The 15,305-nt window shown below is 37.5% G+C and overlaps 1 protein-coding gene across 1 annotated transcript in view; it reads right to left on the bottom strand.

Annotated features, from left to right (window-relative positions):
- Positions 1 to 15,305, bottom strand: part of PTPN3 (protein tyrosine phosphatase non-receptor type 3) — a 117,052-nt gene that overhangs the window by 74,335 nt on the left and 27,412 nt on the right. Inside the window, exons 2-5 of the mRNA XM_041483168.1 lie at positions 12,674 to 12,828; positions 1,758 to 1,865; positions 1,564 to 1,606; positions 409 to 487 (exon numbers count right to left, since the gene is read on the bottom strand). Of these exons, the coding sequence (XP_041339102.1) occupies positions 409 to 487; positions 1,564 to 1,606; positions 1,758 to 1,865; positions 12,674 to 12,811 (368 nt within the window). The 5' untranslated portion in view covers positions 12,812 to 12,828. The remainder of the gene's footprint in view (positions 1 to 408; positions 488 to 1,563; positions 1,607 to 1,757; positions 1,866 to 12,673; positions 12,829 to 15,305) is intronic.

Here is a 15,305-nt window from a genome sequence, read left to right as displayed (position 1 = left end):
AAACAAGAACTGTTATCTGTTCTTCCCCAAAAAAAATAAACCCCACCCTCCCACACCCTCAGCATTAAATCTATTACACATGTTCAAAACTGACTCAGTGTTGATACAAAACTCCTAAGATAGATAGACCTAGGGCATGCAGACTCAAAAAAAAATTCAAGATGCAAATAAATGTACTTTTAACACCTGTATCTTTGTACTAACTTACACTCCAGCTGTATCTGAGTTGTAAGCTGTGTATATCAGAAACTACTCATTGTGAGCATGGCATTAAGCCCTCCATTCCAAATGCATTCAATACCAAGAGTAACAGAAAGTTATCTATGTCATAAAGCATAATTTGCCAAGCTGCAGACATGGGCAAGACACATTCTTAGTTCAAGAAAGCAAACGCCAAACACAAGTTACCTGGTTTGTTCTTGCTGAAGTGTGTTAGGATCAGGTATAAAAAACCTTACACGAAAATGAAGCGTGCAGGGAAAACCTCCTGCAATATTTTAGAAGAGCAAATCAATATTTTGTTTAAAATTGAAAGAGTGTAATATTTTCATTTCTATATTTACAGAAAAATTACATGAACAACCACATAGAAATCTCATGTATTTTTTTCATGAAACTCAAAGAAACTATGCAAAGTCTCTCCTGATGCCCCAACACCAACTACATCAACTTTGAGAAGAAAATACTCTCAAATGTAGTAATGTTTTCATTTGAAGTACTTAGCATATGCTACTTTGCATAAAAGGCATTATTGAGCTTCCTTTGCCTCCTAAGTACTAGAAGAGAGAAAAGCACTAAATATATTTAAGGTGTCTCAGTTGGGATAATGCTCAGTTCTATCTAATATATAAACACATTCAATTACAGAAGTCCAACATGCTACTTTTGTATATGAATTGAAAAAAAAAAATGTATCATCTGTAGCACAAGGTAGAAATGAGAGTGCTGAGAAACATATCTCAAGTGTCACAGCACAAACTGGGACAGTGCCACTCAGTGCCACTCCTAAGCTGCTCTCTGGCCAGGGTTATGCTGGCTGGCCTTGCTAGGCATTCTGTGTTACCCAAAGCTGTATAAAACAAGACGTACTAGAACAACAGATGAACCTGGAAGTGTGGGGTGTTGGTTTTTTTGGTCGGTTGTTTTTTAATAAAAATGCACAAATTTGGGGGTTCTTATTGTATGTGAGACAAGAAATTGTCAGAACCTACACACGAACTTGGCTATTCCTCCCTCAATCAAAACCCTATTCCTTTGCTTCCCTCTCAGGAGGAATTCACTGGCACCACAATATGACTACTGCTTTCTTGGCCATCTAAGCATTTCTAACACTGCTCAGAAACCAGGTTTAGCTGCTATTATAGCATCAAAGTTAATGATCTAACAGGTCTTATTTCCACTCAGGAGTAAGGAGAAGTAGAAGGATCTGCTGAAAAGACTGGCAGACATAAGACTTGCTATTGAAGAAAAATCCACCATCTGGGCAATATGCATTTCTTCTAGCCATAACAACATAGAAAAACAGAACTGCAGAGTTACAATCAAGATAAAAATAAGTCTTACCTTTTAACTGTTTTCTAATAGGTTTGCTTGGTTCAAGCCATCGCTGTGAAATGAAAAACTATTAGATAGATTAAAAATATTTACAAAGAAATACTGTTTATGTGCATGTGTGTGCATGAATATGTGTATACATACATGTGTATATATTTATACACACATATTCATGCACACACATTATTATTTACTATACTTACAGGTGAATCCACTGAAGTCTCATTTTGCTGTAAACCAAAATATTCCTTCTCTGTCACACCCAGCTGGTTATAGGTCATATCCAATAAAATCTGTCCAGTGTCTTGTTTCTGAAAAAAAGAAAAGTTTATAAGTGAAATCTGCAACACTTATACATTTTAAGATACAATTAATTGAAACTAATTTGGTTTTGCTTTTTTTCCTCATGTAACCCATGAATAAAAAGAGCTACTAATTCATCAGTTCAAAGTTTTTCAGTGATAAGACCTTTATTCTGATAAAGGTTTGGGTTTCTTTCCAAAACACTTTAGGCACATGAAATTTTCTAATATGAACAGACATGTATTCCAGCCCTTGATGTGAGTGCAGCAGATTCACTGTAAGCAGGTCACCCCTCTCTTGCCCACAGTGGGAGCCATGCCCTTCCCCGGAGCAGCAGCATGCAGGGATGGCCTGCAGACACACGGGGCTGCTCTGGCCCCTGCTGTCACCACAAAGCAGCACGCTGTGCTTCCACATCACCTAACGAAACACAAAGTAAGTACACACCAGGATGGGGAAAAAAAAAGGAGGGGGATCCTGTGATCCAGCCATGAGATCCCATACATCAGCCTCCGCTCTCACCTGCTCCTTAGTGTCCACATGCTCAGCTGCTACTGAGCCACCCTATTTTCTGCCTAGACATCCCCTGTGACAGAAATCACAGAAGAATTGGTACAACACGGTATCAGGCAGCAGAGATCAGAAGTCTAAGGCTGGTATAATTTCCCCCAAACCAAAAAAGAATCTCCATGCCATGGCATTGTGGAGAAGAGATTAACCAACTTCTGCCAAATAACACTATGAATCAATTCCATTTAAAAAAGCCACCAAACACCGAGTCAAAAAAAACAAACCCCCTCAACAAGACTGCGATCCTAAATATGTCAATAAGTAATAGAGAGTTTGCTGTATTGGCTTTGTTGGCTAGATTTTGGTATCAGGGAGGCACCAGAGCAAAGATTCCCCTGCAGATCATGGTGAAGCAGCTCTCTCCCTGCAGCCTATGGAGTCCCACAAGAGAGGCAGAGATCCATCTGCAGCCTGTGGAGGATCCCATGCCAGAGCAGGGATGCTTGAAAGGAGTTTGTGAATCGATGAGAAGCCAGGGGTGGAACAGGCTCCTGGCAGGGACATGCAGACCCATGAAGAGAGAAACCCACACTGGAGCAGTTTGCTGGTAGAACTTGTGACCCTGAAGGACTGCACCTCAGGGAAGAGTGATCCACATTGCAGCAATTTGTGAAGAACTGTGGCCTGTAGGAAGCCCATTGAAGAAATTTGTGGAGAGCTGTCTCCTGTGGGAGGGACCCCATTGTGGAGCAGGTGAAGGACACCTCTCCCTGAGCAGTAGGAGAAACAACCTGTGGCAAACTGACCAAAATCCCCATTCCCTGTCTCCCTGTGCCACTGCAGGGGAAAAGGTAGAGCCTGAGATGGAGGGATGACTGGTGGGAAGGTGTTTTTAAGATTTATTTTACTTCTTATTCTGCTCTGGTTTTGTTTGTAGTAAATTCAGTCATTATCCCCAAGTTCAGTCTGTTTTGCCTGCGATGGTATTTGGTGAGTGCAGAGCTGTATGGCATCTTAGCTGTAGATTATTATATACAGAATTGCTGGACAGAGCAAAAATCAGGTCAGTTTGCCTTTTTTTTAATTAAAAAAAAAAAAGAAAATCAAAGGAAAAAAGTTTTCTTATTACTTTAAGATTTTTCAAAATGTCTCTCTTAAAAGCAGACATAATCTGCACACATTAAAAAACCCAACACAAAAAAACCCCAAACCAAACAAACAAAAACTCGGAGGAAAATTATTTTAACTGCAAAAGACAAGCACTTCACTCTTGAAGAAATTCCTTAAAAATTCACCTCTGGTTTTATTTTGTTCTGATTTCTTAAGAAAACTTCTTGATTTTTTTGAAAATAATCTCTTGAAACAAAGGACTTAATGCATAAGCCACATTACTATGGCTGGCCCCAGTCTTGCTCAGTATGTAAGAATATAAACCAATTCAATTCTTTTATTTTTCAGACAAAATAGTTGAGATCTCACAATCAATGTGAGTCCACACTGTCTGTAAGGTCTGTAAAGGCTGTGTGGCCACTAAGAGCAGCAGCTTTGCGCCCTCCTTCTACCCCAGCTGCACATTCCCACTCCCCACCCTTCAACCAGGCTGCTGGCATAGTCAAACCACAGCACTCATCAAAACCCACTTTTTTCTGAAACAGCATAGGCCTAACATCCAGCTTAGAAACTGAACTGCCAGTGACAGGTAAGGGTCACGCAACCATGCATTCCTTGTCACACAAAGCCATGGCACCATGCACTTGTCAGGCAGCTCTATCCATCAGTGGCATTGCCTCCACCACGCAGACTGAGATTTGTCCATCAGAAATTATCCATATGTGCACACAAGAAGGCCCCATGGAAACAGCAGATTGTGCCCTCTGAAATAATGGGCATTTCCTGACATCAATAAGCTCATCTCTAGCACGGACCATAGTAATTTCCCCAGGGTTGGGTTTTTATAAGCAGAAAGTTAAAACACTTTTAAGTGTCATCATGACACCTGCACAACTCAGAAGCCTAATCGCACACCTACGGTGTGCACTTTTGACAGCACTAAACAAGCTCCTAAAGCTATATGGTGACCAAAAGCAGTAATTACAGGGGATGGAATAGATACTTTGATGAAAGAAGGTGTTCAGAAATATTAGGTTTCATTATAAATGGAGCAGGAACAAGACCACAGAGGGTGGATTCTTCTGCTAATTTTTACTTTGAATTTCAACACTTCTTATTCTTTTTGGTCTTCTTTCTTCACAACAGCATTATCTCCAAATTCCTTTCTCAATTTCCATGCTCCCAGTCTTTCATCCCAATTCAGATGCCTTCACCTTCTCTCTCCCTATCCCCTCACAATTGCATTCCTGCCTCTTCCCCAGCATATATGAATTGCTAAGCCTTCTCATTGTTTCCCTGTAAAGACAAGCAAGTTCCCCTCTATGACATTTTGCTCAGCAGAGTTCTCTCTTAGCAATGTTCCCATGGGTGTCCCAACCCTAAACCCAGCTGTTCAGCCAGCACTAGTCTCATCCACCTACACATCTATTTACTTCTCTTCTGCCTCATCACATTTCCTAGAAAAAAATAATTTCCAGCATTACTTTAATGTGGTTCCAGTTCTTGCCCTGTGGTACTAAATGCACAGGTTTGTTTTTTTTCCCAGTGCCTAGATCAAGCACCCAGGCAAGAAATGTAAGCTCAGTAAAAAATGTTTTAAATTGTTCAAGTCTTGTTAAAATCCCCAGTTATAAAGGGATTTGTTGTTTTTCACAGAAATGTTTACTTCCTTAATTTTGGCATTGAACAATAATTTAAATGTTTCTTAAAGCAGTCTATATACCTAAAAATGGCCACACAACTCATGCTGCACAATCTTCAACTTACTTTGTAAATTAACAGTTTTGGGATCTGGGTGTAAAGTGAGGCAGACTAAGGATGTCATTGGAAGTCACCACTTCCAAATTTTGACACCCATTCCAATACAATTCACAGCCACAGCATATTCAAATATTACAATGTGTCGAGTGCTTTACAACACATCCTATTTTCACTCCCCTGTGCAATAGGAGGGCAAAACCAACAAGAACACTGCTCAGCTATATTGGCATTAGGATCAAGTTCTCCTTGATCAACGCTATTAACCATTACGGCAAATATTTAAGGCATTCCTAATTAAGCTCCTGTTTTTCTACAGTGTAATTTTAAAAATTATGTATTTTCTTCACTAGCCTGCACTGCTATTATGACACAGGCTCTTCAGATAACCTTGAGAACTTCAAAGTTTTTACTGAAAAGAAACATTTTCAAGAAGTTTGTGTGTTTCCACCTGAAAAGAACTTTCCATTTATTTCACCTTCATGATATCTACCAATCCTTATTCTGAACTGTTAAAAGCTTTGCATCAACCACCTCATAACCACACACTATTCACCTCCATTTAACTCTGTCTTCAAATCAATTACAACTTATGTTGGATAGGACAAAAATTAATACTTAAAGCACTCATAATTAACACTTGTTACATTCTACCCATGCCACAACAAGTTCCTACATTTAGGGAATTTAAATTAGTCAAATTCAATTTCTAGTAAGTTAAACAATTGTAAAGAGAAAAAAGCCCTTCATTACTTTTTAATGTCAAATACTGCCTAGAACCTGGAGTGATCAAGACTCACTGTCCTGAGAACTGCAAAAAAGTTAAAGTGAAATTGTTAGAACCTTGGACTAAAGAAGTAAATCTACATGTAAAGTTCTTCAGGTTTTGGTAAAGGTAAGTGGTACAAAGTGAATTTCAGAGGAAAGTGCAATATAAAGCATATCTCCCTGTCCTCTGCAGAAGCTTTGCCCCCACTCTCTGGTAATGATCACCTCCCAGTTAAGCACTACCTAAGCTTTTGCAAATTCAGTCTACTTCAGACACAATATACACTGCCCTGCACATGCTGTTTGAGGTCATCCTTTCCTAATTTAGCCTGAAACACTCATTCACAACCAGACAGCCTATATCCTTTGGTCCTAAAAGATGCATGAGCCTGAACAGAGTGCTACCACTTTCTTTTAATTTCCGCAGTAATTTAACACACAGCTAATTTGCTCTTCTGCTATCTCTGTCCTTTTCTCTTCCTGGAATTTATTTACTGACCTGATACTCTTATTTAACCGTGGAAGATTTTATTCATCTAGAATAAACAGAATAGGCTTTTTCCTAAGGTCCAGTCTTCTGCAGAGCAGCCTAGTTTTACTTTCTAAGCCTGCCTGACTGGAACTTCCCTCTTTTGTCTGCAAGTGGCCAGGATCCATCCACATGTGACATTCCCTGGAGGGTTGCCTCAATGCCAAGACTAACACTGCTAATACTTCCTTGACACTGGCTGAAGATTCTGGCCTGGTGCAAGAAAGCACTCACCTTTTTCAGAAGAGTAACACATGAGCAGCTCAGTCTGCAGACTGCCACTGTTCTCTATTGTTTGCAACTGAAAACTGAGCTTAAAAAAACATTACCTCATCTCATAAAAGCTATTAGTTTACACTACTGATTTCCCTCACTGCAATTACTCCTTGTTCAAGATAACCTGCTACCTCATATTCCTGTATCTTTTTGTTGTTAATAAGGCCTTAAACTTAATATTTTTGATCTTTTGAAAAAGATTCAAGAGCAACACATTAAGGAAGTCTGACAGTCAAGAATTCCCTTTAATGTCCTTGCACTATTTAATATCTCCTTTTCAGCAAGATCCACATCCACCTCCTCAGCCAACTCCTGGCCCACCCCGTAACGTTTCTAGATTCCATACACTTTAGCACAGTATTTTCCTACATAAAGGTCATACAAAATATTTATCCAAGGACAGAGTTTTAACCCACTGCATTTCCTCTGCCTCACAAAAATGATTTAAAACAAACATATATATGAGGTTAGTCATTCCATTCTAACTTCGGAAAAATTTTCCCTCCACTAATTCTTTCCTTCAGCATTTATTATGAAGTCTTGCCCCACAAAGGGCTAAGACTAACAAGCCTGCTGTAGGGCAGATCACTTTCTCACTGTCCTCAGAGGCATCATCAAATTTCATACTGACTTACTGCTTTCCAGTAGAGTATACTGACCGGATACAATACAAGACTAAATATTTGTTGCCAGCCTGAAACTTCATACAGCAGTTCTTTCAACATGCAGGGACACAGAGTAGCATTAAACCATCTTGTATTATTAAACAATACCCAGTAGGAAAACCTGGTGACAGACATAGAAAAAATTCTGCATAATTGCATTTTTCTATGATTGGTTTAAAATTATAAAACTGACATCCACAATCAAAAAGAACCTCTAAGACTTGTACCTCTGTCCATTATTTTAAATATACCAAGAGTAATTGTGGGTGTTCATTTTAACCATCATATTCCTTCTCAAATACTTGAAGAAGAAACTTAACTGAGGTGCAAGGAAAGGAAAAACATTCCTTACAATTCAAGCTTCAATACATGCAACTTTTTGAATTATTATAACCTCATAATTTTATTTCTAGATGGAAGCACTATTATTAAAAGCCAACTAGTCTAAAAGCAAAAATTCCAGGTAATAAGACAAAAACATTAACCCAGACAGACAATGCAATTCAGAAGTGATCTGATGCTGTCAGTTTTACACCTTCTCAAAAGTCAGTTTACTTGAGAGATGCTTCCCAAGTGGTCATTCCTGGTAAATGAGTCAAAGTAGAGCAAAACCAGAAAATCCTGTATGTTTATATCAAAATTAAAGACAGATTTGCATTATTGCACAATGTAATATATATAATATAATAAATACCTATTAAACACACACATACATGGTATATCAGCAAATTGTCAATATATCAGAATGACAGCTAACATTTTCTCCAGGTGAAATGCCTATGCATTATAGTCTTATAAAAAGTCTTGCATTATAGTCTTATATGAAAATAACATGACAGAGGTGACAATAAGGACAGAGGTGAGTTAACCTTAGCATAAAACTGAAACAACTGAAATTTACTGGGAAGCTTCAAGAAAGCCTGGATATAATTAAAGCCAAGTGCAACATTCAGCACTAAATGCAGTCGAGTCTTTGCCTCAAATGTGGTTTTGAAAGGACATTTCCAACTCTCAGCTTCCATGCACCTTCTATTCTTTGCCTGGACTTTGGACACGTTCCATCTAAGTACTGAAACATAACAGTAGAACAAGAAAGGCCATGTCAGCCTTGCATAGTTAACATACTGTGAGGACTGTAAGCAATGTAGTGGAATGTCTGTCTGTTCTCCCATGCGAATTTTCTTGATAATGATGACTTAAAATCAGGACATACCACAGGTTATACTGATGAACTCTTTGTGATACCATGAATCCAAATTTCAGGCTCACTCAAACTGTAGTATACCACTTTTATATAACAGATTGAACAAAATAGCCAATCACTTCACTACTCTGCCAAACTAACAAGTCCAGGAGAAAAATGGCACTGCTCTCTTGCAATTAAGTCTTTGTTTACAGCTGGTCAGAATACCAGTATTCTTTGGGATAAATGATTAACAAGAATAACTTTTAAGAAAGGAAATAATCCAGCTATCTTCAGGCTTCTCAATAGATAGAAAGTTCCTCTGGCTATATCCACATGCAAAATCTACCTTCCTTTTTCCTTTGTCCAGTTTTACAATACTTGGGTTTTATTCACCCTCCTACAGACAGAATCACTGGAAAAACAAACATCTGAAGCATTATTAATCAGAATGACAAAGAAGAAAGAAACATAGGTATAGCTGCAAAAGTGCCATGCCATTTGGTTACAAATTTTGATGAAAATCATCTCCGTGGGTTCTATAAAGTTCTTGTTCCTAGATAATGAAAAGAAAGTTTTATATCTATTCTCCCTGTTCTATTCTCTGAAAGATTCAGTATTTTAAGATACCATCATTTAAGATACCAACATTTAAAGATGTTAGTACTAAATTCCAAAATATATAAGTTGTTCTCAGTGCTGTAAGTTTAGACTATTTAATCAATTATCTTTCTATTAAATTTAAACCCACCCCATATTTTGTAGTCTTGAGCATATTTACATTGTCAACAAGACAACAGAGATGACAACATAAGGATATCTATTTGTTTAAACTTACAGCAAATTTATCTTAAGTTTCTTCTTACCTATGAAATTTCTTTTTTTAATATTATTTTCCTATATAATCCCCTTATGACTTTGAAAGAAAGAAATCCTTTTCCAGTATGAATTCTGTGTTCAGAGAGCTGCTACATGACAAAGCAATGCTCAGTTGTTTCTATCACACTGTCATTAGAATGGGAGAACTCTCCAATTCCACTTATGCTATTATATGGACAAAGGCCAAGCTTCAAGTATTCTGCTTTTCCACTTTTACTTTCTACTATTTGTTGATGAAAAATATAATTATGTCAATGAACATAAAGCATACTTATATATATGTAAATATTAGCCTAATGTTAGTTCAAAGTAAAACATCTATCCAAGCTTTGAGCCTTCACAGATCAGAACCAGGTACCACTAGACCACAAACAACCCTGAAGAATTCCCAACCTTAATTTTCCACTGATAATATTGAAGTTATTTTAAAGAGAAAACACTGAACTCTATGCTTTAGAAGAGGTGATCCTATTCAGGTCTATTCTCCAAAAAATTCAACATATTTCAGCGATAATTGTAAAAGCAGAGAAAGTAAAAAAAAAAGTAGAAAACTTATTTTAAGTATCCAAAAGACATAGTAGGGCTTTTAACCATGGACCTTGTATCTATGTCATTTTAATAAAGTACTACTACATCATTTAATACATTTCTGCTAATTTGTCTTCTGGATAATTATGCCATGTTATATGCATATTTAATTTCTTTAAAATATGGAACTGTCAATTAACATGCCATCCAGAAATGAATTAAATGTGGAGAAAAACATCTTGATACGAGAAACAGTTTCTGTAAAGCAACACAGAAAGACTTCACTAGTGGGGAAAATCTGTTCAAAGCAAAACTTGCTGTTTTTCAATAAGTACATGCCCTTCAGTTCATGACCAGATGATTTCCAGACTGACCGCAGACCCAAGTTATTCTTTGCTCACACAGATAAAATTGAATTATGTTGGCAATTAAAATAAACACACAAACACAGAGTTAGGCTGAATTTTTCTGCTAACGTAAGCAAAACTTGGATACTAATTTTCTGCAGCTGGTTTCCCATATTTTTGAAAAATGGACCTTATGACACTACTAGAGTGTGGCAAAGCCTATTCCTGGGCTGATATCAAGGTTAGATAATCAAGAAGGGCCATCCTCACAGAAAAGTGCAACCTCCCTCATTACCAGCTCAGTACTCAAAGAACATAAATCTGCGAAACCCTTTTCTTAGTCCATAACACAGCAGGGTAGCTGCACTCCCTGCTTGTTTCATGTAGAGCAGTAATGAGTCTTATATCACCCCTATGTGGGTTCAGCATCTCAGCTGCAGTAAAGGAGGCCCTTACAATTCCTGGATGGAGGAGGTAACCAGCAGTGATACCCTAAGGATATGCTGAAGGGAGGGAGAGAAATCAGTTGGGTTCAGAACTTAAAATAATCATAGAATGGTTTTGGTTGGAAGGAACCTTAAATATCATCTGGTTCCAACTACCCTACCATGGCCAGGGACACCTTCCACTACTCCAAGTTGTTCAAAGCCCCATCCAGCCTGGTCTTGAACACATTCAAGGATGGGACATCTGCAACTTCTCTTGGCAACCCATTCCAGTGCTTCACCACCCTCACAGCAAAGAATTTCTTCCTTAGAACTCATCTACATCTACCCTTTCTCAGTTGGAAGCTGGTCCCCGCCCTTGTTGTATCACTACATGCTCTTGTACAAAGTCCCCCTCCAGCTTTCTTTAGGTATCAGAAGGCTGCTTTAAGGTCTACACAGTTCCTCAGTGGTTCCCATTTTGCACTCACTGCCTAAAGGAGGAAATGGGGAGCAAATTTCACTTGTATAGTGCTGGACTTCAGGCCAAGCACTACACCTAAAGCTGTGTAAACGTCTGTTTACAAAGAACAAATATACTACTGTGCACGGCTCTAAAACCATTTTGAATTCTTCACTTTACACAGAGCCTTGTGCAGGGCAGGGGGCAATTATGCCAGCTCACTGACAGACAAGACAATTCCTAGGGCATGCTGGAGACAAACAATGGAAACTGTATACTAACATGTTGGTCCTTCTCTTACTTACTCTCCGTCTACTCCACTCCCCAATATTACATACATATATGAACACAGAGCATGCAAAATATATACTAAAATGAGACTAATTCTGGATATACTATGGTGAAAATAACCTTTTTAACCTATCAGAAAATTTATGTTTCAATTAATATCCAATATCCAACAGACAAAAACAAAATCAGTCTGCAAAGAACTGTAATAAGACTCCGGAAAATACAACTTTTGGGTGCAGTTTTGAATGTCCTGTTAGAAAACATAGTGTAGTCGAAGATACCTAAACAGTACAGCTTCCTCAGCAAAATCCTTCTTCTCAAATAAGGTAAATTGGATAAAATAAGTATCATATAAAGAAATGCATACCAATCTGACACACAATTCTACTTAAATTTATCCACAGTTTTTCTGCATGGGGAAATAATTCTGTTTAAAGCTGATTGAGAAGTTTCCCTTGCATTCATTTAAAAATGAACTGATATTTTAAATCAGTACTAAGGGTTATAAACCTTGCACAATAGAATACAATAAAAATACAGAGTACAAACCTCCATTAATCCCCTTTCCCTCCCCACACCCAAATAAAGAGACTGTATTGAAGTACAAAAGACTGAACAGAACAGTCCTACTAAGCCACAACATCTTCACTGTTTATATCACCTTTGCATTTCTGAAAATATGTACTGACATCACTACAGGAATTTATAAGGAGGAGTCCTTTTTACTAGTCCTTTGAAGCAGAAGCACATCCCAGTTCAGGAGTTCCCTTTTAATATTAATTACTTATTCATAGTTGATAATGATCACCATATCTGTTTCTTCGTGGTTCCCATATCAAATAGAAGACCTTTTTCCAGATACAATCTGCATGCCATGATTTTATGACACTGAAGTTGGTTGGCTTGAAAGTAAATTAAAACAGCACTTTTTAAATCCACTTCATAAGCAGTAATTGTGCAATTTGTTATGACAAAGCTACATCTTCAACATCTTTTGGAGATACCATGCCTCAGGGTCCCGTATTTCATCTGCAGCTTTCAAACAAATTTCTATGTATTTAAAAATAAAGTTTTCCAAACTTACGTTGACTTTGAAGCTTTGTACTGAGCCATCCAAAAAGTGGACGTTACAGATTATTTCTGATCGGGTTTTCTCTTTTGGTAGCTCTGACGCTCGTATGTTATTTATCCTCCCACCTAAGGCTCGTAAACGGGAGTTCATAACTATTGCTGAATAACCTATAAAACAAAAATTATGTTTAATGACAGTTCTTAGAATTCTCTATGTTTGCTTTTCAGAGTAACTTACAACATCATATAGACCTCATTACACCCCAAGTTAACAAATGCTTCTTATAGAGAAGAACAAGTTGTAAAATTAGCCTGTTGTAAACCAGAACATAAATGCATAAATACAGAGGGGCTCCCATGTTGTAAATGTGAATGTTGTCAAGAGAATTACAGGTAATCCCTGCAATATATACCTGGGTTAGGCATGAGTCACTGCCTCAGTTTAAATCAGTAAAAAACCCCAAATACCTACTATAAAGTAAGAAGGCAACATCAAGACAAGTTTTCATCATCTGTAACTAGGAAATACCTTACCACCTTTTACATTTCCTATATATTTCTGCATTTACAATACAAGTTCCACTACAATAATTCTGTTTACTTCCAACTGACAAAACAGTCTTGAGTTAATGCAAATCAAGTTCTATCAAGTAACACTGTTTCAGGAATATATACGCAAACACCATATGTAAGGCAAGAAGAACTAACTCTCAGAACATGTCAATCTTTCACAGTCTAGCATACATAAATTCATGAAGCCAGAAATTCATATCAAAGAAGAACATGCGACAAGAAAAAACTTACTTTGTTGTTTAGGCTTTTTTAAAAAAAATTTTTTTTTTTTTTTAGTTTTTTTTAAAAAAAAAAAAAAAAAAAAAAAAAAAAGCAAACAAACTCTTCATGAAAACCAAACCTCTAAAAAACAGTATTTACAAATTAAAACAAACAAAATAACATCCCATCAAACAGAAAAAGCCATTCATTGAAATAAGAGGTGAATTTAATTCAGACAAGGCTGTAAACATTTCAAGCCTCTCTTCATTGGATCAGTTTACCAATTAACATCACAGCGTTTAAAGCCAGTTGGCAAGCGAAGCAGAGGATAGTTTTCCAGGTTAATTACCATACCAATTACCAAACCATTCCTCACTTATAAGAGGATAGTTACAAAGGGACTTGCATAATATCAGTGTTATGTAGACTGCTGGCCAAGCTAGACAGGACCTATATGAGCACTATTTTGCCATCTCCCCTTTTTTGTGTATCTGCCTTAAAACACAGGCTGGATTTTCTTTTATGCAGCTACAGAAATGGAACAATTTAGGAAAAAAAAAATCACTTAAAATACCTAAGCATTGCTTCTACTACATAGCTCTTTGAAAATGAAACATGAAAAGCATGAAGAGTCATGAAATGTAAAATTGTATAAAGTGGTCTTTTTGTGGTTGCAAAGACAACAAAGCAGCGCAGTGATCCTTCTCCACTCAACTCTGTGTAATCTATACTCAGAAGCAGCTAAAACAATTGCCTTCTCACAGACAGCTCAGAAGTCAGACACACATTAGCATTCAACACTTCCAACAACACTCTCATGGGCTTTTTTGTCAGCCAGTTGATAGTTCACCATTGTATATTTTCTAAAATCAAAACTGTAAGGTATGAAGACTCATTTTTTAGCCAGCATGCATTTTTTTTTCCCTCAGAAAAGGTGTGGGTTGGGAGTTTTAGATGTTTCTTTTATCTGGCTTTTATTTTTTAAATGAGGGGATAAAAAGGAAGAGGTAATCTTTAGGATAATTATTAAAAATATTTCCATATAAACCACCAAATACTCCTATTGCTTTGAAACTTTTCTTGATATACAGTCTGCATTTAATAATAGTTTTGGTTTTAGGTTTTTTTAATATCCAAAAATGGGTTAATTCAGGAATGATTGATGTTAAATAAAACATACAGTTATCCAATTATCAAGAGTATACAGAAAGTTGATGACAAACAATGATTGTAGAGGAAGCCTTCAATCTCACAGTCTCTAATTTTCTAGCAGCTAAGTTTTGAACTATTTATTCAGCACTGTGCTCACCTGCAGAAATAGTTCTCTACCCACTGGTCCATTGATGGGTAAGTGGAAGGTTATCCTTCACTGTGAGTCAGACACTAGATGAGAGAGGATGTTTTGGTAGCCAGATTCAAAGCTTCATCAGCCTGGCCTTAAGGGCTCGGTCTGCATTGCAACACCTAATGGTCCCAGCACACAGACTTCTCCATTCCTGGAAAAAAGGCTATTTGAGCCTTTTGCTTATAATACCCAACCTATCTTACACTTCTACCACTCCCTTTCTCTATGCCCTAATTATATTCAAACTTGGTCAGGCTTCAGCAGAGCGCAACAGTCCACAGGAGTCTCCAGCACCCTGCTCCTGCTCTACCCAGAGAGAGGGAGCAAACAGGGCTCAGCCCCTGAAGCCCTAATGCAGAACATGCTTCAGGTTAAACTACACTTGGAGACCCTTCAGATGTTTTGATACCTAACTCTAATCCCTCTCCAGCAAAGCTTTTTTTTTCAAGTGTTACAATATAGCCAGATCTTGCTGCTCACTTGTTTGAGCTTCAAATGCAGAAGCCAATAAAATAGCATCAATAAG

Source organism: Pyrgilauda ruficollis, unplaced genomic scaffold (assembly GCF_017590135.1).
Source record: "Pyrgilauda ruficollis isolate IOZ18807 unplaced genomic scaffold, ASM1759013v1 scaffold116, whole genome shotgun sequence".
Lineage (NCBI taxonomy): Eukaryota > Metazoa > Chordata > Aves > Passeriformes > Passeridae > Pyrgilauda > Pyrgilauda ruficollis.
The sequence above is the reverse complement of the archived record's forward strand: the minus strand, read 5'-3'. Positions and strand labels throughout refer to the sequence as shown.